This window comes from Chaetodon auriga, chromosome 11 (assembly GCF_051107435.1).
Source record: "Chaetodon auriga isolate fChaAug3 chromosome 11, fChaAug3.hap1, whole genome shotgun sequence".
NCBI classification, from domain to species: Eukaryota; Metazoa; Chordata; class Actinopteri; order Chaetodontiformes; family Chaetodontidae; genus Chaetodon; species Chaetodon auriga.
The window spans coordinates 17,089,604-17,115,608 of NC_135084.1; the positions used below are offsets into that span (position 1 = coordinate 17,089,604).

The window sequence follows — 26,005 nt, forward strand, 5'->3', positions numbered from 1 at the left end:
GGAGGGCAGCAGCACTCAGCTTGTAACTGCAGGCTGAGCACAACCTCACAGTAACCTTCACCTCTGTCTTCATCAACACAGTAATTAGACAGTGTATGGGTGAGATCCCTCAATTGATCTGGAGAACAAACAAAGTTGTACTTTTTAATATAATTGCACTTCTTCTCACAGTCTGTCCCTGGACACTGCAAAGCAGACAGAGGAAAAGATTTTACATCACGCTGAACATCAAAAGCTTAAAGCCTTAACTACAACAGAGGAACGAACTCAAATTCTGACTGTCTGAAGTCTAGTTAAAATTCATAATCAATAGTGTCATGCTTTTTTGGAATACAAATTTGATACCTTAATGGACAGTTTGTGTTTGACCAAACAGCTGTCTAGAAGAGATACCACAACACAGCTCAAACAAGTCTGCCAAGCCCTTAAGCCTTCAGAAGGCCGGCAGCCAGGTTCACTGAGAGGTCTGGGTGGAAAGTCTGTGTGTACACAGACACCGCTGAGATATACTGTATTCATGTCACTGTCACAGACCCAGGCTGTGTATTTCCCTCTCAACTCTGAGAACACTTGGTCATGAACGGCAGCCACTGATGCCTGTTTCATGTCCGGACGTCATGGGCTGTGTTTGTGCGTATTGGAGTGCAGCATAAAACTGTGCTGCATTAGAGCCAGGCCCACAGGGTAGTAAATAACAGATGATGTTCACTCTGGCCAGGTCTACATACCACGACTCTAAACACTTTCTCTGTGAGTTATAGCTGTTTACTAAAAGCCCTTGCCTTTGTTATTCATATAGTATATGGTGGGGTGTTAGTCAAGTATACTACTGTGGTGAGTGATTGTGTCGGGTGTTAGGCATCTGAAAGATGGCCGCCTTTTTGTTCTGCACAGTCTGAATTTTCTTGCAGAAGACGTTTTAGCAACCATTTGTATAATGTATGTTTTGGGAAAAGGTAATGGCACTAATGCTCTCTCATTCCCCGTCTTTTGTGCCAGATTGACTTCAGTTTCCTGCTGTGCATAAAACACAATACGGACTGTAGCTGTGAAATGGAAACGGTCACTTTTAACTTGTTATTGCTGTTCGAGTTAGATGCCCAAACCAAAGCAGGGGATTGGCTTTCTTCTGTACCTAAAGACGTGCTGTATGGGTGCAAAATGTCTTTTATTTCATGTAATAAATAAGAAATATTTAAAGGCACACAGTCAGTGAGTCAGATTTAAACTTTATTTAACAAACTGAACATAATTAAACCACTTAAGAATGTTTCATAACAACTAATAGAAATCCCAGGCCCAGGAAATCAAAGCTAAGAGCTGATTTTCTTGTCCAAGATGCACAGTGCCCACCTTCTCTTACAACTTGCTGGTTTTGTTTTGTTTGGACAGCAAAGATTTGGTCACATTTGATAAAATAGGCTGTCAGAATTACGGCCATATGGGAACTACTCACGCCTGCGTCACTACAACACAAATTCAAGATATAATTTAAATATGCACAAGTAGGACAAACATAATTTTTATCAACTAATAGGTGACCGATGCCAACTTGACACGTTCTGTTCCCTTTTACGACCATATTCTAGTATATGGTGTTAAAGCAAATGTTTGACATGTTGGGAAATGGGCTAATTCACTTTCTGAGAGTTAGATGAAACGACTGACACAACTCTCATATTAAGTGACTACAGCTAGCAGACGGTTAGCTTAGCATAAAGAAAATAGGAGATACAGCTAGCAACAACAAGCATCTCTGACACTCAACAATTAACACGTTGCATCCTCCCTGGTCAAAAAGTAGTAACCTTTAGTGTGTTAGAAATACAATTTAAGTATAGAAAAGTCATTACAAGTACACTTTTACTTTTTGTGCTTACTAAGTATATTTGACTTTAAAAAAATATACCTCTAAATAGATGTTACTAAATTCTACTAAACTACTAAAAATGAATATACTATTTCTGCAGTTCTTAAAGTGGTATTTCAAAGTACTTCTAAAAAGTGTACTTCATTGTAAGTGTATTATAAATTGTACTTAAGTGTACTTTCAAAAAGCGTACTAAATCACAAATGCTTTTGATAGCAATGCAGTTTACTTAGAAAAGTACATTTATTTTCAAGTCTTTTGCATAATACTATTAGCATTCTCAATTAAAGTGTGCTTTAATGTTTAAAGTATATTTCTGTATATTTTCAACACACTGGTGATATAATACAATTGTATTACAAGTGTGTTTTGATTGTAGCCATTTTAAGTGAAAGTAGGACACGGATACTGAGCCAGAATATTAAAATACTCCACTCCTGCATCCAAAATTGTACTGAAGTACTGTATTTGAGTAAATGTACTAGAGAGCGGTATTGATCATCTCACTCTGCACCAGAAAGTGAATACCTGTATTTCTCATAATGTCAAACTATTCCTTTACATGAAAATCAGCTGATCCTCAAAGCCTTTCAGGGGAGTAAAGTTGTCTAAAATCTTTAACTATGCAACAATACGATGAACAATATTCTTACTTTTTGGACACTATAGCCATACATATAAAACAAACAGTGAGAATTCTTTATAGTAGCATTGACAAAATAAATAAACCTCATAATGTACAGTTAATATTACACTCATCTATACCGTTTTTCTATCAAAAATCCTTCACAATGGTTTATTTCTGCACGGTCATATTTGGTCAGGAGGAAAAACAACAACAGGTAGAAACGTAAAGGCTGAGCATCAAAATTCCAGTATTATGCAAATGCAGTGGCAGAAGGGACAAGGCGATATCTAAACATTTCATCTTGAGCCGTGACTAAATTCACACGCTGATATTAAGCACGCTGAAATGTTGGCTTTGTGTCGGTAGGTTGTGTGGTTACACCTGCTCGCGTCAGAGACGTCACCACCGCATGAGAGTGACTTTAAGATGGATATGAACCTCGGTTTTCACAGTAAGGAGCCTAACAGACCGACGGTTGTCCAGACTTCTCTTTTTAAAGGCACACAAGAAAACTTAACTGTGACTCAAACATAACACAACATGGCTGCTAGTTTTCCCTCCGCAGATGACTTAAGCTGAAGCTAACACCTTGAAAACAAACAATCAGCACTTACTGCTTTACAAATGACTGAGTAATGTTTCATCAAGGCCAAAATTACACCTGAAAATAGCTTGTATGTCTTAACAATTCAAAGCACTACATAATGCATGAGATTAGTCAAGTGAAAATGTCCTTGAAGTTTGCTTTTACCCACAGAGAGCAGCACTCAGAAACTGATAATGCAAATGAAATTCTCACATTCTCCCACAATAACAAGCTACATCCTTGTCACTGACTGCACACGTGTGAATTTTTTTTTCCACTTGAAGACACAGTGTACTGAAACATGTCGTCACTGAAAGCAAATAATCGTGTTCTTATTAAATGTACATATGAAGGAGAGAAGTGTGTCACCTGAATTAAGCCAAGCCATCTGTAACTTAGTGTTGCATGGGTTTTTGCAGCGATGAAGAAGCTGATTTTGTCATCCCTGTGTGCTCTTTCAGCGTTTTAAAAATACTTCACTGCCCACCAGTGTTTATTTGAACGACTTTTGTCCAATTACAGCATCCAGCCGGCGCACTGAGCAGCAGCCAGAGATGGCGGGGACGGCTGCCAAGAAGCAGGACATGCAAACCATGCAGGTCCTACATTTACAGGCTTTCATACAAACGTCTGATGTATCTGGTGTGCCTGAGTGAGCAAACGCTTTCTTTGCGCTGAAACGATGAGCAGACGCACAGCGAGGGTGCCCCCTTCCTCGCCTGTCTCCATCCCAAACATACAACATCCTCTGTCCTCCCTCACTCCCTCTTCACTGATTTACATCCTCATTCACAGCAAGCATGACCTTCTATGGTGACAACGTTCACACTTTTTCACCCTTCGCACAATCTCACCCTGCCTGAAGTTCACAGAAGCACAGCAGGTAGCGATATATCCGACAAACCACTTCATTTATTACACAACAGAGTTCCTTTAAGGATTTCTTTACCCATTAGGTTTAGGCATTTCAATGATATATTGCAGGAGGAGCATTCAAAAATGGCTTATTTTAGAGGTGCTGCAAAGTTTTCACCACAAAAACGTCTTTTTACTAATTCCTCACTGGCCTCTGGAAGCAGTCTGGAAATCTTGATTTTCTCTCAGATTTAGTAGAGAATGGATTCTCACTCTACTTTCTGACCCAGCACTCTCTGACAAGCAGTGAAGGAGCAGCTAGTGAAACCACAGATTTGTTTTCCTTGTTTCTTCCGCAGCTCTGGACAATTTTACTTTCAGCAAACTGGCTAGCAGCAGCGCTATCACTGGCAGAATGAAGGTTTACTCTGTGGGAAGTGGGGCAGATTCCTCAAATTGCTCTTACTCTTCCGCAGATGCACAAATCACTGGATAGTAGGTCAAGGTGCGACATGTTTGGCCTGTCTGCAGTCACTGCAGCTGATCACACTGTATTTTTCTCTGATGGTCTGAGATGTCACAGGCAGGAGCAACTGTGAGCTTTTGTGCACTAGACCTAACATAGATAAAACATTTTAATGATGGGGTCCTGCTGTGGAGTACCTGAGCCAGACTGCACACACAAACAAGTGGGGCTTTCACTTGCGCTGTGTCCGTCTTTATTAAGTCTCACATGGCTTTGACAACCTCTTGAGCTGAACTGATGCGACACATTGTCCAGCACTACGTGCTCCTGTAGGTCTTGATGATATCTTTGATTGTCCTCCTGCAAATGGGGCAGCACGCATTGGCCATCTTCTTGAGTTTGAGGCCACAGGCGTAGCAGAGACACATGTGTCCGCAGGCGTAGAGGACCGTGTCCACCGCATTCTCGTAGCAAATGGTGCATTCGTCGCTCCACGAACCCGAGCAGGATGGGAAGGTGGGGGACTCTGGGTGGCTGGAGAACGGAGAGCTCGGGGTTGTACCTGAGGTGATGAGAGAAAAACAAATTAGAGATGTGTGAGGGAGTGTGAGAAAACAGAGAAAGAAATGTCAAAAAATGGAGGAAGCTTTCCAAGTACTTCAGGCGGACACTAACTGCAACATATATCCAAGGCACCTTTTATTTAAGCTGTCAATACCCAGCCCACTGTTTTTCTCTGCTAATGAAGCTTCAGGACGACTTTATGGGGGAATAATTGTGTTCCAGTCCTCACTCCTTCTGCTTCCATTATCTGCCAGGAGCTTTCCTGTCATACTGTCTGCAGCTTGGGACTGCAGTGATGTCGAGGATCACTGGTTCCAATCAACAAGGTAAATATTTGCCTCATGTGCTAACATGCGGATTGTGAGTCGATGTGTTGGTGCTGTTCAGTCGGTGTTTGTGTGCTGCTGGCTGTTTCAGTGCTCTCCGGCATGTCTGCATTTTAAATAATTTCATTAACAAAAAAAGGGATAAACAAGACAAAAGAATGGACAGGAAATATACAGCATATGCAAACGCTTGAATCGGAGACCTGGCTTTTATGGATGATCTTATTACAGGAGAAACAGAATTCTCTGTGCACAGTTTATGTCTGGAAAAGATGGAGAATACAGATGAGGAGGTAGACAGAAGATAAAGGAATAAACTGGGACGAACCTGTGGAGGAGGAGAAGACTGTATGGTAGTTGGAGTTGAGGCTTGAATTGAGGTTGATGTTCAATTGTGTGTTGAGGTTGGGCTCAGAGTTGCCGCTGCAAAGCATCGTGGGGGTGTTGGGTGTACAGGACGGGGAGCTGGGGACCGACGGGCCTCGAAGGTCTTGGTGCAGAGATGAGCCTGAATGTGCAGAAGAGACACCAAAGATTTGCAAACATACTGACAATCTTTGAAAGCAAGACACTTCTGTGTTCAAAAGAGCCAGTGCAACGCTTCCGTGACTGAGAAGGAAAAATTTCCATCATTCACACTGTGCATCTTGAGTCAGAGCTGATAATTAGCAAATGGAGGAGAGTGGATGTCTTGTTGCATCTCTCTCGCTGTCTCTCTTACACACACACACACACACACACACATCAAATCTTTTCTATCACCAAGCAGATGACTTGTGAGTCCACAGCGTCTGTGTGTGGGTGTGTGTGAGTGAGTCAAGAGCCGATGAGTTGGTGTAGTCTCGTCAGAGACGCCAAGCACCTCCCCCTCCTCCTTCCTCCTTCATGAGCCCATGATCCCTCTGGGTAGGGTACAAAACGCTTCCACAGTCTATCTGTTGTCTGTCCTGTATGATCCAACCCCATCCGCACCCCATGAGCAGCGGCTCTGACATCAGTGCTCATATTGGCAGCTCATCTCTCCTCACAGACGAGAATACCGACCTCGATTCCACCGACAAATTCTGATCTATTCTGCCTGGCAGGCACACGGCATTGTTGTTTACACATTGTCCTTCAACTGACCATGGCAGAAATATTGCTGCACTTTCAGGATGGCCACTTATTTGGCATCACCATCCCTCCATGTGTCAAATGATCTAATATTGTCAGTTTACATCCTAACCCACAATTTGCTTATACGCATTTTCCTACAATGACAGTGTGGAGTGGAGAAACAACTAAATAAAGAACCACATATGGTGAGAAATTGCAGAAAAAGTGAAATACTGTTGGCTTAAAAAAAGAAAAGGGCACATTTATGTGGTCTGTTGTTCGCACAAAAATGTATACAGTTTGTTGCATAACTGGAGCTACGTGCCCTGATCCATTGCACTGAACTCTGATGCCTTTTCCTCGGACCACTCCAACCACTGCAGCCTCGGTTTCAGCCTGCGTAAACAAACTATAGTAGCTTTTTAGTCATGCAACAACCAGTTTGCTGCTAAAAAATTAACAGATGTAGCAAAGTCTTACTGAACGCAGGACTTGTGGTAGTCCGTACAAAAGCCTTCCTGCGATGTGACTGCATTTAAGGATGGCGCTGCATGGGATCAATTGCTGAGACATGCTTTTTTCAGAGTCACCTATTTATTTATCCTTTATATTTTCATATTTAGGAGTGAGATACAGAGCCATATTTGCATACAGAAGCGTTTATACACCCTTCCATTACCTACTTAACATGACCTGTGAGGCAGCCCGGCTGTTAGCAAATGTCTTGGTCAACTCTAATAAAGAAGAATGGCTAACCTTCATGTCTATTCATGTACCCCTTCATCAAGGGGACCTTTCATCTTCTCTCATATTATGAATTTACTGCAGGCTGTGCCACCAGGAATGAGTATGTGAATGTCTTTAGCTATGCAGGCAGTAACGGAGGCTTATTTGTGGTTCACCATGTCAATGGTGGCTTTCAGCACTTGCTCATCAAATATAGAGATCTCTGCCCCCCCCCCCCATCCAGCCAATTCTTTTTCTGTTAGTGTCTGACAGACGTTAGGCTGTAAACACTAAAATAAGCTTTTAAGCTGATATGGCAAACTCGACAGCATGCAGCGACTTATTTACGCATCCAGCAGAAATGGAGCTATATCAGCATTCAATTTAAGTTATGTTTGTGGTCACCTGATCAATATTCTCCCTCCTTTTTGCTCAATTTTGATCTCCACCAACTCCTGAGGAAAATATCTGGCTCCTTAGCAGCTCAATGCTCCACTATGTTCACCAGTTAGTCTCTAACTGTGTCATATAGTAGTTGTTTTTGAGCTTTCTCACTGAAAACGGCTGCCTAATGTGGCTGAAAACGCTGCTATTAGAGCAGCGAGAGTGAACCAAAATATTAAGTTAAAAACATCGCAACGCTCCACGGAGCTGAAGAGATATGCAGCATGTGGTGATAATTCTCGGTAGGTCTGACACTCAGTGACCTCTTCCACATACATGTAGTAGCAGCTGTTAATATAAAGATATTGATTAAAGCAGCTTCAAGATTACAGCTGTAAAACCACCGCAGCACGGCTGTAATGAGGAAATACACGACTACCGTAGGCCATTATTGATTGAAAATATCTAACAGGAAATTAAAAAATCTTGGCTTCCAGGATAACACAGACAAAATGACCATGTGAGAGCAACAGACTCCCATCTGTTCCACTTCACAGGCTTGACAACACCCAGCCATGACAAACTGTCACTTGCCTCAGTGGCTAGATGTCTCCATGGCAACTCGTGGCGTGCGGCTGCAGCGAGTGGGTGAGCAGAGACGTCACGAATGCGCTCCCCACAGCTGGAGTGGGTAATGACTCGAAGAACGCTCATACCCCAAAGAATCAAGAGGGGGGGTAGTAAGAAAGCGCAAGAGGAAAAGAGGAAGTGCAGAGATGACTGGAGGACCAGTGTGACGAGAGGGAGGTGTGGGTGGAAAACCCAGCATCTCAAACCTCCATGCAATTACATTTTAATAATGCATATGGAGGGCATCATAAGGAGCTATCACGGCCCCCCTCTTGATACATAATGCTGGCTGCTGGGAGCCCACGCAAGACAGAAATAACCTCCTCAGCCCTGGTCCGACTGAGTACATGAAAGAGAGGAGAAGAGAAATCCAGAAATGAACAACGAGAATGAACTGATTCGATGCATTTTGACCAGCTCTGAAGTTTCTCTGAAAACCTTGCCTGTAATTCTAGATTTCCCGTGAAATCGGCTAACTTTTTTGGGGTAGAATCATTATCAACGTAGCCAGAAGACGACGCTGTGGTGGAGGAAGATTGCCTCCAAAGAATTAAGATGAATGTATTTATCTGCAGCGACTGTAAACAAATCAGAAGCACTCACATTTGTGCTTGCTGCACTCTGCAGTATTTCAGTCGCAGCATAATACACTAAGTCCAAGCAATGCTGGAGCTCCATCTTATGAAAAATAGAGAATTTAAAATCCTTAAGTGCAGGAGTTTTAAAGCTGAGCAAGTCTTACTAAATATTTCAAACTTAAATTGGATTTGCACAAAATGTGGTGAAGCTTAATTACCTCTCCACTGAAGATGTGTGCTGTGTCAAAAGTCATTGAAAATAAACTCTTAGCAAAATCAGAGGCTTCATTTTTTCAACTCAACACTTCTTAAATTATCTGGACAAGATGGAAATTGCTATGACACACTTACTGCGCGCGCACAAATGATATGTCCTGAACTGTTAAATCATAAATGATCTGAAGATCTTTACTGCAACACAGACGCATCTTCTTTGAGTGAAACCAGAAAATGACGCTTCTCCACACGTCATCTAAAGCATATCTTCAGCCTGTGATCATCGCCACAGCATTTGCATGGTTTTGCTTTCAAAACCAACAAAACCAAGAAATTCATTTGGAGAGGAAAATTATTCCAAAACTTACAGCCACTGCTTATCATTAAGCCACCAGCTCCTGAACCTGCCAGCCATTACATGTTCTCATTCTGCTAATTCAGAGAGAGTCAGACAGTCCTACACTGTGCATGCAGTCCCACATCCAGGGAGCCAGACTCTCAACACCAGGCATGATAAACTTCAGGGGAGCTTCAGGTAACGCTGTGTTATCACTGTGTGAAATCTGCAGGAATCAAACGGAGCTGACATCAAATCTGCTCGACTGAAGACACAAAGTTAACATTCATATGCGAACTGTGGGGGTAGAACGCAAATTCCCAAGAGATATACGAGTTGATAAAAAGTCAGAGAGCGGTCCAGACAGCAAAGGAGGGGGAAACTATTTCATGACTCGACTGAGTGGGAATTCAGCCTCCAAAGGTCGCAGCAGGATCACAGACTGCGTTAACTTCTGAATGGAAAGTTACAAACGACACCCTGTAAAGATCTGTGGGACATGTTCGAGTGAAGTTAGAAAAATCAAGCTATTGTTAAAACTGCTGCCTCCGTTGCTGATGCAAACATGGTCACTGAAATCTAATGAGACTAATGTTTATTATAATTTAAAAGTCAGACTGTGACTCAGCAGTTAAACGTCCCGGTCACTTCACTGCCAACAGGGGTTTAGGGTAAAATCCTAGTTTGGCTCTTTGGCTTGGAGTTATGGGTTTCTGTCCACAGTCCAGACACATGGGGAACATGAATCTGACCTGGAGTGAGGACGCACTCAAACTGAATGAAAGTTAAAATTATGTTCTTAGGACTAGTTGTTTTCTCTTTAATTCTGAAAAGTTTCCGTTTTCCTTGAATGCTTACATCTATAAATATTGTTTTTTTTGCATTCCCAAATTTTATTTAAGATGATAAAGCTGTTTTAGAAAATGAAGACGCAGTAGCAAAAAAGAAAAAAGATTTGAAGATGAAGTGAACAAACCTAAAATCCTGAGTTGTGTGATGGTGTCGTGCAGACCGTAGAACATCCACAGCGGCCTGGAGTTATCGACACAGAGCTGCATCCCTGCACTGATGCCGTTATGACTCATCATGACCTCCCCTTCTGCGTTCACCACAAAGCCCAAGATGTCTCCACTGTGAAGTGGCACCGCCACTCGACACACAGCCCAGAATTCCTTGCGGTCAACCAGGGACTCTGGGTTGGATGGGAGGTCACTCGGCCTCAGGGTGACCGGGTCACACGATGTCACGCCGTAAGAAAGAGCGCCGGGCCGTGTGACGCCCGCCTTCACCTTCACAAGCACAGTCTCTGAGCAGCGCAGGGGCCGGCTGGTGAACACCAGGGTCCTCTCGTCACCACGGTGGTCCAGCCGTGCCACCGTGTGCTTATCCAGCGCGGTAACATGGATGCCATGCACCAGGTGGAAGTGCAGATCAGTGTCCAAATGGCTCGGGAGCAGCAAGCACTGCTGGGAGTTCTGAGAGTTTTGCGGCACATGGCAGGAGGTGGAGCTCAGGGGTTGCAGCCGTTCCTCTTCCTCATCATCTTCCTCTAGGTGCGCCTCCTGCTGCTGCAGGCTCAGGTCACACAGGCTGATGGAAAGGCGAGGGTCATCACCGTTTCGCTGAATGGAGGCCCGGTGGGCAGCAGCGAAAGAACGAGGACGCAGGCAGTCCATGGGGAGCATCTCACTGTCTGTGGAAAAAACCCACACAGAAATGTTATATAATCACTTGTTTGTGGTGTTTTGAAGTGAAGATTTCAATCTGAACCAACACAGAATGTCTTTTCTCTGCTTTTCCAATGATTTTTATTTGGGTAACATCATAACACCAGACTGTGACTAATACAGCTGCATTTACAGTTGTTGCAAGTAAGGAAAAAGTGTCCAGACCAAACCACATTCAGTTGATGGACCCACTTAGTATTCTGCATATTTCCATGTACAGCACTGGCTTGTTTTACATTCACTGTCTGTGTGCTGTTCATTCATCATACCCGTCACTGTAAACAAATGGTGCTTCCGGCTTCTCTGCTTTGTAACGTATTAATTCTAATGCACTCTCCCTGCTGAAGCTTGTAGTCGCAATGCCTAAGTGTTTACATGTTTAGAAACATACCAGAATTTCAAGTGTGTGTGTGGGTGTGTGTGTGCGCGTGTGTGTGTGAGGGGGACCATATTGTAGCTGCAGGCCAATAGCTACATCACAGTAAAAGAGACATAACAGCTTTATGTAACAATGAAGAGATAAGAGATGCACATGAAGCCACTGAAAGACAGCAAAGCTCAGCTGTGTTTGAGCCTCCCACTCCATCTTTAGCTCGGAGTCCTGTTATAATGTGCCACATTTCCTGACTTATCATATCCTTATTTTCACTCTTAAGTCTTCTTGGAGTGCTCCCACAATCAAGAGCCTAAGGTGTGAAAATGCAGATGTTATCATCATCTATTAAATCCAAAGATTGTATGTATAAAAAGGCCGCTCTTTAATGAAGGCAGCCAGCCGCCATGAGATCTAGGTGTTTACATAACAAACTATCTCAGCAGCAGTGACTTAATGTTCTATATGCTACCCCTTAACATTTTCAGTTATGTGTCTGGATGCTAAAAGCGGCTCATTTTCCAATCATTGAAAGGGAAAGGCATTCTGAAAACTGTATCACATGTCTCTCCGTGCTGTGCAGCCCCCTCACATACAGCCCTTCCTATGCTAGCTCTGCTCACTGTAAAAGAGAAGCCACATGGGAACATGGCTGCAAAAACGAAAACAGAGAGAGCGTGTGTCTCTCCATGCGCACAGGCGGTACAAACGGATCTGCATCGTGGCACGCTTAGGGACACGCTGCCAAATTTAACACGGCCCTCTAACACGGGCTAAAATTAGCCTGATTGGACATTTGAGGAGAGCGGGGAGGGACAGGCCAGCAGATGAGTGACATGATGGCTGAGTTGTGTGGCTCTTAGCCTTGATCTGCTTTGGGCTTCCCCTGTGAAAAGTGGATGAAGCAGGAGAGTGCGACAGAGGAGGACAGGATGAAGAATAGGGTGGGATGGACACTTGAGAGAAAGGGCATACCTCACCAGCTCCTCTTTATCACACAAAGACAGCACATCTCCGGCCAGCCACTGATAAACTGCTTGAGCCTAATTACTTCCTCAGTCAAGAGTGTCCACAACCGAGCATGAGGCTCTTATTATTAGCAGCCTTATCATCTTCAAGGCAAAGTTAGCTGACTTTGGGATACAAGAGATAATTTCTATTCTTGCTATTACGGCTTCCTGTGGTTCGCAGTGTCTGTTTTTGAGAGTGGTGCCGCAGTCAAAACAAGCTGTGAGGAGAATAGCAACATTACAAGGAAGTTTCTACCTTCTGCAAAAAAACAAGATGTACAAAAGATAAAAGGAGACAAAACAATGAGAGATAAAGACGTGTACCAAATAAATATGTATGACCTCTTCCTGAGTTTGAGATGGAATTTCACACATAAAACACCTGACAAATATGAAAAGCATCAAGTCAAACAGAGAGATTACAGAGCTAGAAGCACACAATACACTATGTTTATCTACGTGTCCTATGATGAAGACGTGTTTATGTGTGTGCACCAACATTCGCAGCGTGTTTGCTGCATTCACAGAATGGTTGCATGCACAGGTGTAAAGAAGTGCTGCCCTAACAAACACAGACATAGCAGGGACATGGCTGGAAACAGTCTGTTCAACCTGTTCATACTTCCTGTATCATTCATAACAGTGACTGGATAATTGCTGAAATAGGACACGCACAAGCGCAAACAATCTTCATTCTTTTTGTTGCCAGTTCGTAAAGACTGTTTGTTATTACAGTTGATAAGGAGCCAACTCTTCCCGTCAGACCGCTCACTCATTAAAATGTCCATCACACAGACAGGTGCAGTCTTGTCCATTGTCCTTTGAGTTATGTTAGATAATTAAACATGGTACCTGTAGTAAATTTCACTGCAGCTTTGTGTAGCACATTTTTTGAGTTTTAACATTTGGCAACGCTTCAGTGGTTTTACAATAGCATGTCTTGAACATAACGTTGATTATATTCTACTTTTAAACTTTGAGGGTTCAAGTCCTTGAAGCTTTTGCATAGCAAGGCAAAGTCTGAATCACTTTTTTCTGGCACCAAAACAATACAGATGTGATTAAGTGTATGCCTGAAATTGTCCTAGTAAAATGAAGTGGTCTTTGGACAGCTCCAGGCACTTAATCACAGGAGAAAAGCTCTGGTTAAATAGAGGAACACATACCAGACTGACACTGTTCTGCAGGGTCAATGGCTGACCTTTTGGCTTTGGCTTTTTATTAAACACTGTAGCTGTGAGGGGGAAAAAAAATCAGGAATCGGACTTGCTGAACATTATGGAGGAAGTAAAACACAGCCACACCAAACCATACACCTGCAGAAAACCTCCTGACCTATTTTATGTTTACCTACTACAACAAGTTTCAACTTTACTCTTCGGTGCAATCTGGAAAAACCTGTTCCTGAAAAGTGAATGAGACACTGGCAGAGGAGGATGTCCAGGATATAACTGACAAAACTGGCATCCTGTTTCACTGTTAACACAAGCCAGAGTGACGACCGACGTCCTGCGTTTAATAAGACAAAAAACAAACCAAACGCAGTCTGGCTCCACCTCGTCTTGAAATGCCTGCATGTATTCCAGTGCATTACTAAGAAGCCTATTTGATCTGAGTCACTGAATTGAATTGGGGATTTTCATGTATTCTGCTCCTTTTTTAGTCTTGAACAGCTCTCAGTCAGACAATGGCATGGTCCTGAGTAGACAAGGGAGGGTTCAGTTTATTCCTCGGCCCGGTGGAACAGGATTAGGAGGCTTTTGGGGGTTTTAGCGAAGCTGCAACCTCTATACAAGGTCAGCTGCACCAATTGTGTGTGTGTGTGTATGTGTGTGTTTGGGGATTTGCCCTAAGTATGCATGCCTAGGGGGCCTATCCAGGGCTCTGTCTAGAATGAGTGAGTGAAGTCATCTGTCATGAGAAGGGAGATTGTGTGTCAGTCCCAAAAAAGGAGAGGGAAGGGCTTTCACTTGTCAAAGAAAAAAACCTGCGTTGGTGAGCTTTTAAGGAGTGGTATCCTGGTCAAGATAATGGCACAAGTACACGAGCGTGAAGCAGGGGGGGCTAAAAGGCCAGAGAACGCTACGATATCGATACACAGGAGAAGCCCAACAGTTTGAGTGTCTGGGATGCCATGTGCAATAGGAGCCACATATGTGGCGTTTTTGAGAGATCAAGTCGAGTCTCTCGTTTTCTGTTCTGTCTGTTTTAGTGCCAGATGTTTCAGGGTTTTGGATCGTGATCGTGGAGAGAAAATGGGACACGGGGAGGTGACAAATGGCAGCAGTGAAAGCAACACTCAGCACTTAAGGGATGTCACAAGGGCACAGTGTCTCCGAGATCAGTTAAAAGCAATGTTGGAACTAACTTAAGTGTCTCCACATGCATAAAACACCATGCACTTTCAGACAAGCCTGCTCCGAAGAACTTTTAGTATTGTCAAAGAGGAATAGTATCCATTGCTTGATGAGGTGTTTCAACTTGATTTCAAACACGTTTCTTCAATTACAGATTCATCTCATTGTTTTGGTCAAAACGATATTAAGAGAACCTCTATGAAAACTACACAGATGGACACATTTGCACACTAGTACACACAGAATACACAGTACGCATTCTGTGTCTTCACTGGGACGAGACTCTGGTCATCTGAAAATGATTAGCCTCCTCTCTGAAGGCTTCCCCTTGTGCAGCCCAGCTCCCAGGATCCAGACCTGACAGGCTCCATTACGATTTCTATTTTGATTTCTCCACAAATCTGTTCGATTCCATCTGGGCCGATTAAATCCCAGCTGACGCACAATAGCCTGTCCAGCGGCATTTATTTTGGTTCAACAAATCAAATAAATTCCTAGCTCTGAGATCACTTGAAACAGAGCTCTTATAAATACATAGACCCTAATCCCGATGTGTACATGCTGGCAGATGTTCGGTCAAGGGACAGTCCTCCAACATTTTAGTTTATAGCAGGCCTCTCGGTTCATTGTAACCAACTGTCAACCAACTGAATGACTTACCAACAGTTATAATAAAGCTCCAAAGGTGGAATAAAAGGAAAATCTTGTTATACCAACTATAACAGTTACAATGCCTCTGTCGCTGGCAAGGGATACAGAGAGAAAAGGAAATTGCAATTAAATTACAAAAATTAGTCCACTTACAGAGTGAAGTGACCATGAGACATGCGCTTTGTATGCTGCTATGAACAAAGTTTGTTTCTTCAGCCCTCACGCTAAACAAAATACCTCGACAAAGAGAATTCACCCTGCAATATTTTACAAAGTGTGTGAATCTCTAACATGTCTTTTATTCTTTAAAGTCACTTCTTGGTGCCCTGCTCTGCTCTTGGCTCACACCAGGCTCAGAGGCACCATTACCATGGTTTCCTTAATCCGGCGTTTTTGTCTTGTTGATTACAGCCAATGTACTGCAGATTTTTAAGAGGGTTTATTATCTTGGACAAGGTGAACTGCTATCATCAGTAATTGTTTCAACTTCTGTGATGAAAATTCTGTTCCTCTCCCGCTCTTCTTTTTTAATGACCGCACTACATGTCCAATCTGAAGTCCTGCCTCACCACTGTGTTTACATCTTTAAAATATTTCTCCATGTTGAAGCGTTAGAGACTGCAAGATAATCCCTTAATTAATTAAGTGACATTCACAAATGAAGTGCCTTTGCTTTGGAATTCAAGTTATCTATGTTATCCGCATCCCAATTCCACACCACATATAAATATTCCTCTCTAATTTACATTGTTTGCTGTTAGCAGACTCATGTACTATAATTACATATCTTCATTATCAAGTGGCAAGCCTGCAGCTGCAGACGCCAATCAAAGTGAAACTGCTATCAGAAATTCCAAATCTGATTCCCATCACAATTAAAACATTGCAGTTAAAATACTGCCTTGATACAAAAATTATTAAATTTAGCTTGTAAAGCTAGCATGTCATTGCTGGCCTTGGGAAGGGACAAAGGAGCGGCTGACTGCCAAGGAGCATAGTTGCAGCTTCAGCATCGGACATAGTGGGAAAGTTAAGGTGGACAATGTACCTACTTTGAAATGCACACGTTTACCACAGCCTTAGAGCACAATCATCTCTAGGCTTACGATTTTTACCCAAAAAAGGTATCAACAGGGTCCTAACGGATCCTTTTGACCTGTGCATAAGTTGCAGGCTTCAGTAATTTCCAAAAGAGGAGAGCTTGGGAGCATAGCCTTGCAAAATCTTAATGTGACTAGTAATCAGGTTTAAATATCCAGCCTCTTGAAAAAGAACCATATGATTTATTGGTGTGATCAGCATACAGTCTGAGGAAAAAGAGGGCAAGAGGGGAAAAAAAGAGCGACAGCCTGATTCATGGTTTTAGTCTAAATCTGCCAAAAGAATTCAGCTCAGGGAAATTACTAAATGTTTATAACATGGAGACATTTAGCATTTCTCTTGCCTTTCTCCCTCGCTGTCTGCAGTTTGCCTTTGGCTGGAAACCGTTGTTTGACTGATAACTTTGCATATTGTTATTACCATCCTGAATTTCCAGTTTATTGTTTTTTGCAGGATTTGGCTGAAACCAGCAGACCTGACATCAAACGTATTCATACAACATCCATTTGCAGTACATCAGGGTAATCAGACCCTTCAAGCCTTTCACACGTCTGCATCAATCAAAATTAACAAAAGTCTTTAGTTGTGCTCCTTTATGATGTTCTGTGGAAACAGGTAGGACCACGCCTTCACAGTATAATAACATGATTAGAGTATACGACTGAATTCAAAGCTCTACTTGTATTTGATTTTATATATCTGTATTCTGAGTTTTATAGCCTTTCCTCATCCTGTCATACTGAACCATTTTTACCAACACTGTCTATCTGGCTTCTCATGTCAGGTTGCACCTGTGTGACCTCTTTATTTAAAAACCATTTCATCCACAGATCAAAACCCTGTGAAACTCCACATAATCTGTTTTGACAAGTGAAACAATAAGCAAGATCTGTAGCAAGTTAGCGTGAGCGTTAGGCACACTGAGTGAACATAGACAAAAATAGAAACAAAGAAAGGAAAGTACAGCACAGTCAGGTTCAGACAACCCAACTTGTTTGTGCAGCAAAGAGCTTTTCAGCATTTTCATACTATCTCGTTATCTGTTGACAAAACAGGTGCGAGTCAAAGGTAGAGAGATCTTAATCTGCTAACAGGCAGCTTCAGTTTCAATTAGAATAACGTTAGGTTCACATGATAAGAAGAACTGTAAATGATTTCTGCCAATATGATGAAATATTGCAAATGTGCACCAACCGATTTAAAAGAGAGTCCGCCACCACGCTGGCAGTAATGTGTTGAGGCGCAGCTTAATGTTAATGTCAGCATGCTAACACGACAAAGCTGTTTAACAGGCTGAGATGCTGATACAATACGTTCATTATTTGAGCATTTTGGTGATTGGTTAATTGTTTAGATCATTCTTCTAATAAAAATGTCAAATATTATCCAGTTCCAGCTTCTACGTTGTAAGATTTTCATCCATTTATTAACCTACTGTATAGCAAACTGAATTTCGTGGTGGTTTTGGAAAGAAGTTCAGAGAAAACAATTTGATGACATCAGTTTAGGCTTAAGGAAATTATGATGTAATTTTTCACTAATCTCTGATAATTCATAGAGTAATTAATCAATAATGAACAATGGCACTAGCTTATTAGAAGGGCATTAATGTTTGCACCATATTTCCTGGAAATCCATCCAATAGATTGTTGAGACATTTCACACAAATCCACATGGTGGCGCTATAGAAAAAGTCACTTGATCACGTCTCATGTCACTTGAAAGTCATAACCTAGGAACCAATGTCTCTACAACAAATGTATCTATTCCACAGCAGGTGAAAACTTTGACCTGCTGGTGGCGCTAGATGAAAAATCAGGGAACCACTGAAGTCATACAGATTCATCCTGATGACCAGACATGATATCTATAAAATTTCATAGAAATCCAATGCTGAGATAGACCAACATGCCACTAACATGGCTAAAAATCTGCATGCAGACTGCATTCAAAAACGGGTCCTGCAGCTTCTGTCCTCTGAGGTGGAAAGAAAGCGATGTCTCTGAACGCTGGTAAGCATGAAAATCTTACAGCAGCTTTTCCCCACTATGATGCTCTACAGGCCTAATGCATCGCAATATCGTGTACAGAGATGATTGATGTCATCGCCCTCCTCTTAATCACCTGAGAGGTATTCAGCCTCTTGACAGTCTGGCAGCCATCTTGGATTCTTCTCTAATGACTAGAGAGACAGGTTGCAGATGATGTTAGCTGACGCCGGTCTCACGGATCACTACCGTTCTGTCAGTGATTAAGTGACTCATCTACCTCTAGTAAACAAACCCCCAGTAGAGCATCTTGCATCCATCAAAAGATGCCTTTGACTCGCTCTGCTTATCTAACTTGGAAAGAATCCATCATACCTGTACAAAACGGCGGACGCTGTGTGGTCTCTAGGGAGTCGTCCCATAAACAAATACATTCTGTTAAGACTGCCGCCATACATGTGTAGAGGGAAGATCGTTTTTGACTGCGGAAAGGCACAGCATTCCCATATGTGTTCCACTTCAGGGAGATGAAACTGAAAACACTTGCAAGTTATTTGTGACCTGATTTCTGGAGCTTCCACGACAAACCTGACAAAACTCAAATGCTGCAAAGTGAACAAAAAAACTGAAAAGTAACCTTTCAGACTTAAAGTTTTTAAAATGAGGAAATAGTGATTTTTTTAATTATTATTATTAAGGTTTCTTATAAGAGATAAATATAGTAAACAGAGACATATGCAGCTGACAAATTGTGCTTTGAAAACAGTTATGTTGCTTCGGACATATTATACACTTGAGGAAATCTTTTATAAGTCCCTCTCAGGGCTAATGTGTCTCAGCATAGCACCGCAAGATCCTCAACAGCACAGGCTGTTCTGTACCAAACCCAAGCAAGGCACTTTAGTCTTTATTGATAGCTGCGTGAGTAGGACAAGTATGGTGATGTAACAGATCTTTCTTAAATTGCATGGGCAGCATTGTTGGTCTGGACAACCCCTGAGGCTCAGTTTGATTTCAGCAGATTAATTTAGCTTCCTCTCTTACGCAACACCATCTCAGCTTTCAAGCTGTCTCAGTGATCTCTGGATCACCTTTGACTCTTTGCATGGGTGGCTCTCTGCTGAACTGCACTCCCTTGATAACAGCCTGGAGAGGAAACAACATCGCTCTTGAAAAGATCCTTAAACATCAGAATAAGACCTGATAGCAGTAAAGCTGTTTGGCAGCAGGATGCATTGAGAGACAGCACAGGTGAAAAGGCAGCGATGGATGGCTTTGATGAATTCCTTAATACAGCATGTAAGGTTGTAAGAGATCAAACAGACACAACGGTATGAGAATCCTGCGGAGCATGTGTTTGATGCGGATTATCCACAGGCTAAAAAAAACATCTGACGGCTGAAATGATCATTTTCACAGTAGGTCACTGCTACCGAATGACAAAAACTCAAGTAATTTTGGAAATGGTTCCCACAATGATACAACTTTATCGTGAATTCAGAATGAATTTTACAGCTTCTGATTTTATAGAAATATGGAAGGAGGAAGGATCACAGAACCAATTCGTTCAAGCAAAATAATCAAACCACCAAAAGATTACATCAGACGAGCAATGACGCATTGTGCTGGTAAGACTGTCTCCAGTAGACTTTTAAGCTCAGGTGGGGTTTCACAGGAGGATTCTGACAGATACGATAATGCGTCTTGGCATGTGAGCAGAGACACTTTCATAATTCTGTCCATGTAATATTAAAGGCAAAGAGAAGCTATTCACAGAAAGGACGTGATCAGCACCGGTTATGCTCACTACATGGGTGTTAAAGTGAGAGAGCGAAGGCTGACTGGTCTGAGCTGACGGCTGTGTCAGCTGGGGAATGAGGTCACGACACAAGAATGGTTCAGCTTAGAGAAACAATGGTTACATGTTTTGGGGAAGTAAAATCTGTTATCAGTACCCACATATATTTATATATAAAGTCAAAGGGGAACTCCAGTGATTCAGCACCATTACGCTTTGATAAAGTTGGGGGACTCACAAGAGACAGACAAAAAATTCAAAGAGAGAGAAAAAGTTTAAAATCAAAGCAGCACATGTCATAATATCTTGACTTTTGGTCCTGAGTACTGAAACATAAATACTGTCATTAGACCATTTAATACATCAGACCCTTTCTTTCTGGTAAATGCACTTATCTTTCAAAGCCCACATCTTGGGAGATAAAGACATCAAGGTTATTTTCTACTTACCAATTTTATACATCAAGGTTTATTGACAGGTCTTTTGGATTACTACTGTATATGTGAAAAAAGTTGTTTAAAGCCTTTTGATGCTCCAGACAGAGCTGCGTGCAATCGGACAAACTGCCTCAAGTGATGTCACTTGAGTCAGCGTCGGTTTGGGGCTGAAGGCTACAAGTTTGAAAGAGTGGAGTTAGAGCACGCCAGGCTTGCAGCTGGAGGCTACATTAGCTGCTGCTAGCATAACTTCTGCATCTTCAACCAAATTGTTGGGAGTCAAGATGCATTGTGGGTAATGGTTTTGACATGGAGGAAGAATTTGTGGAATGACAAAGATGAATTCTCTGCTTCTGTTGCAGTGATTTTGACAATGTTACTGGAGTGCGATGCTTCAGAGCTCCCCTTAAAAAGCTCCCTTCAGAGCCGCAGAAGATTATGCAACTGTTTCCCAGACTGAGTAGTACTCTTGGTGACAAGTAGATCCTCGTATGTAAAATTGCTGGAGTGCCCCTTTAATACACAAAAGCTCTTAAAACACATTCTCTCGCTGACTAAGTCAACAAGTTTATCGCAACGTATTTTCCCTTATATTCCCAGTCTTGAACATTTATCTCAAAAGCCAAATCAAGGTCACCTAACCAAGCCATTTTCTACACTCCACAGAGCTTATTCATAGGTCCACGCTCCATTTGTCTCCTGTGGGGTGGGTGAGTCGGGGGGGGAGAACAACTGCAGTAGATCTGTAATTCCCACCTGGACAGATTGTGTGATAACAAGCCCACAACAGGTGAAATTTGGCTCAATTTATCAGCTGGTGCAGCATTAATTTCAGACCCTGGTGTAAGCATCATTAAGAATCAAAATGCGCCGTTCTGTTAAAGGAAAATAGGCACATGTGCCAGTTCACAACACCAGACTTTGATGTGTCCGTCCATTTTTTAGAGACTAAGTGTTTGCTGAACTGCAGCCAAATGCCAAGACAATACTGGGCCTTTGAGATATACCATGCTCTTGAGTAGTGGCGCTCTCAGGCTATAGAGGAAAGCTGATAGCCAAGTGATCCTTCAGCTGACTGAGGGCCGAGGCTTTTCGGTTTAAGCCATCAATGTGGGGATAAAGGTGATCGATGTGGGAAAACCAGAGAAGAAACGATGGGATTTAGGGCTGCTGGCCTCATCCATATGCATATGACTACATTACGGGAAATTCTGACTTTAATAAAGTTGACAAAATTCTGTTATTACACTAAAATGTTTGGTGAAAACTCTCCTTTAATCATATGATTCTTCGCTTGGGGTGATGGCAGGGTGATCACATGAAGTCAAATTCAGACTTGGATCCCAAGAGTGAGACATTCCTCTGGTGTGATTGTCTTGGAAAAAACACCCCAGACATGTCATTACCTGACATCATCCCTCCCCTTGTCTGTCCTCTTGGGATGACCAACACACTCCTCTTGTTCTTCAACAAGAGCTGTGTGCTGGTCAGCACTGCAAGGCCAGTGAACCCCAGATAGTCGCACTCTGGCGCTGGATACCAAACAGCCCATCAGGAGATAGCACGCTTCTCGCTGTCAACCACACCGCAAGAAATGAGGTTAAATGGCACTATCTACACAATATGGGAGCCTCTTCTATTTTTATTAACGGCGCTGACAGCTTCTATTCTTTGGAGAGAGGCAGTGCAATTCTTGGAAATGGTTATAAATAAGTACTGAGGCATCCACAAGGATTCCTATTTATCTATTTTGCATAGTTTTGTATTGTTTTGAAAAATTGGAGACAGCTGTTTTCAACGCATGATGTGTTTCATAAATGCATCTCAATCTAAAATCCAAACATACTTCAGATGATTCAGTGCGGTGAAAAACTGCTGTTAATGATTGGGGGGGACCTGTTTGCTCTTAATGTCTTTGATGTAATGACCCTTTAAACAGCACGGAGAACTTGTTAGAGGGGTTTCAGACATTCTGAAATTCCCCCTTTAGGGACATTTCTTTGATACTAACAACCGTGGTAACAATACAATCTACCTAATCTCCCACCATCTTTTTCCACTGAGCTATTTGGTCGGTGTGGGAAAAGTAGAGCAGCTGTGTGTAACATCCCCTTTTAACCATTCACACTGAAAAAACATCTGATGCAGAATGGTTTCCAGTGGTAAAACATCAGAGTCAGAAAACTAAGAGTCTACAGCCATGCTAACAGCTCTGTCAGGCTGTAATACAGCGGTGCTTGGAGCTAAATGCTAACATCAACATGCTAGTGTGTTGATTGTGCTGCTGGCACAGATGGGAATGTCCTGAGTTTTGTAGGTATTTGTAAACCAAAGCATTGGACTGATGAAAATTCAGAAGATCAATAAAGTCGGACTGCATCTTCTGAAGATTATGGATGCCCGCACCAAATTTCATAGAAACCCATCTAGCAGATTTAACAGATTGAGATATTTCAGTCGTGACCAAAGTGGTGGAACAACCAACTGAGAGACTGACATGGTGCATGGTGCTAGCATGACTAAAAACCTCCCAAACTGTTGCTAAGTTCAAATAGAGTCACCATTTCTCAGAAAGGACCCGGTTCTGAATGCATGACTCACCTAGTAGCTGGACCCCCCTTGTGAGGCCGTAGATGTCTATGAGAGCCCACAGAGGTTCAGAGACATGCACACCGCTGAAGAACAGCATTGGGCTGGAGTCATTGATTCTGTAAAACACCCGGCCCTTCTTGTCCACCCAGAAGGAGATGACGTTTCCCTCATTGGAGAGCTCCTCTGGCAGGGCCTTTGCCCAGAAGCCGCTCTGGGAGACCAGGTCAGGGCAGGCGTACTTCGGCAACGTGTCTGGGTTGATCCTCGATGGGTCTTTAGAAGTAAAACCAAGCCGCAGAGCACCGCTCCAGCAGCACTGCTTTTTAGTGATCTGGGGAGCAAATATTTTTAATTAATGAAGAAAATCAATATAAAATGAATCTTTATATTTTCTCTCTCTTTGTTCTGTGAACTATAAGCTAAAAAACTACAGCCATGCAAGCAGCTCTGAGAGGCTGAACTTTGGAGCATCATGCATTGAGCTAAATGCTAAATGTCAGCATGCTAACATGCAAGTGTGGAGCAGGTGTAATTTACTTTTGTTTAGCAGGTGTAATTAATATTTTCCATGTTCGCAATTTTATTTCAGCATGTTAGCACAAAGCTGATGGAAATTGTGGGTACTTAGTAATAAACTAAAGTATCAGACAAATTAAAATTCTGATGTGATGACGACTCTAGATAAAACTTTAGGGGTTAACCAAAGTTATTAGAATTGATCCTCGGGGGACTTCAATGTCTGTAACAAATTCCACTGTAATTCATCCAGTAGTTGCTGAGATATTTCAGTATGGAACAACACACAAACCACAATTGCCATCCATACTGCCAAGCCACTAGCTTGGCTGAAAATCTCTAAAATAAGACTAGCACTAGTTACCTTGGTATGTTTATCACCTGCAAACAATTTTTGTCTTATTTCAAACCTCTTTTTACTACTTAGCATTTACCGTGCCTGATAACAATATACCTCACATGGCAATGCTTGCCCTGCTCTCTCACTTTCGAGACATAGATGGCCTGATAGGTGAAGTGGAAACTTGTTCTAAGCTGCTGCTGCTTTGGCCCACACAAGAGCAGAGAGAGAAAAGAGAGAAAATCAAAACAGGAGAGCAAAGAAGGGGGATGAAGAGAGAGAGAGAGAGAGAGAGAGAGAGAGAGAGAGAGAGAGAGAGAGAGAAAGAGAGAGAGAGAGAGACCGAGAGGGAGAAGAAAAATAGAAACATACTGAGAGAGAAGATTGGCTTACAGCATTAAGGCTACAATCCTGATTCTTAAAAAGTTGGGATGTTGTAAATAAAAACAGAATTTGCAGATGAACTGTGTTTACCGACAGCAGTTTTATAACGTGTTCCAGAGCTCATGCAGTAATGTCCTTCATACAATCAGGTGTTCACAAAGTGAATGACTGAGCCTTTCCAGGATGCCCATTTCATACCCAATCATGATACCATCACCTGTTACCAATGAACCTGTTTACCTGTGGAATGTTCCAAACAAGTGTTTTTGGAGCATTCCACAACTTTCCCAGTCTTTAGCTGCTCCTGTCCCAATGTGTTTGAAATGTGTTGCTGCATCAAATTCAGAATAAGCAGATACTTGCAAAAATCAATGAAGCTGATGAGGTCAAACATTAAATATATTGACTTTGTGCTGTTTTAACTGAGCAGATGTCACAATCGATTAGTAAATCATCACTTTCTGTTTTATTTGTTTTACTCGGTGTCCCAACTTTTTGGGACTCTGGGTTGTAAATTAACCTAAACTGGACCAAATTTTAATCCAGTGTTTTTTAGTTTTGCAGCTGGAATTTCTCAGTTAAGCTCTTGTCATTTTTCCACTTTTAACAGATCATATTGTATAAACATTGTCAGATTGAGAATATATCATATAAAATATGCAACTGGGACACAACTAGTGTTTTCTTTTTACCTTCAGCCGAACTTGCTCATACACAGCGATAGGCCTGTTGCTGAAGGTGATGGCGTTACAGAAGCTGGCCTGTCTCTTGACGGTCCTCTGGGACATGTCCATAACAATCTGGGAGCCCTTGGTGCTGGGATGGAAGAGCAGAGGGAAGGAGGACAAACTTCCGCACGGCTGGACGGGCATGCAGCGTTTGGGCTTGTGGTGGCATCGGTGGGATGTGGCAGGAAACGGTCCATTCAGAGAATCTATGTGGAGAAATACAAATGGATGCTTTGTTTGGTCCACAGGTGGGGAGCAGAAAATAAATTACTGAACAAATTGTTCTTGGGGCACAATTTACAGTAAAATACTGAAATTTTAGATTAGATTAGATAATTAGATTGGATCTGTATCACGTCGGTAGCATGGCAGGCTTCACCTTAAATACTGACATCGTCAGATGGACTCTGTCACATGTCACTTCCTCTCACATCCTCTCCGGTAACATCCAGTTAAGCAAAAATGTATTAACATAATCTAATATTTGAGCTCTGCTTCCATCTATTCCAGGTAGCAAAGTACAACCACACACCTACTGTAGCCATGAAAGAACAATGTGCAAGATGAATTACATGCTAAAATGTCCTTGGATGAAGAACAAAAACAATGGCCAACATGTTAAGGTGCATCATGCAGCATCTCTAATAGCTACATGAACACAGCACAGAGCAAGTTCTTCAGGTCTTGGTGTGTGTGTGTGTTCAGCTGGCTGATACAGTATATTCAAAGCTACTCTTATAAT

At 42.3% G+C, this 26,005-nt stretch overlaps 1 protein-coding gene across 1 annotated transcript in view; it reads right to left on the minus strand.

Moving 5' to 3' along the window:
- Positions 1–1,217: 1,217 nt before the first annotated feature.
- Positions 1,218–26,005, minus strand: part of LOC143328206 (E3 ubiquitin-protein ligase NEURL1-like) — a 29,332-nt gene continuing 4,544 nt past the window's right edge. Inside the window, exons 2-6 of the mRNA XM_076743222.1 lie at positions 25,228–25,469; positions 23,305–23,626; positions 10,238–10,954; positions 5,624–5,803; positions 1,218–4,967 (exon numbers count right to left, since the gene is read on the minus strand). Of these exons, the coding sequence (XP_076599337.1) occupies positions 4,723–4,967; positions 5,624–5,803; positions 10,238–10,954; positions 23,305–23,626; positions 25,228–25,469 (1,706 nt within the window). The 3' untranslated portion in view covers positions 1,218–4,722. The remainder of the gene's footprint in view (positions 4,968–5,623; positions 5,804–10,237; positions 10,955–23,304; positions 23,627–25,227; positions 25,470–26,005) is intronic.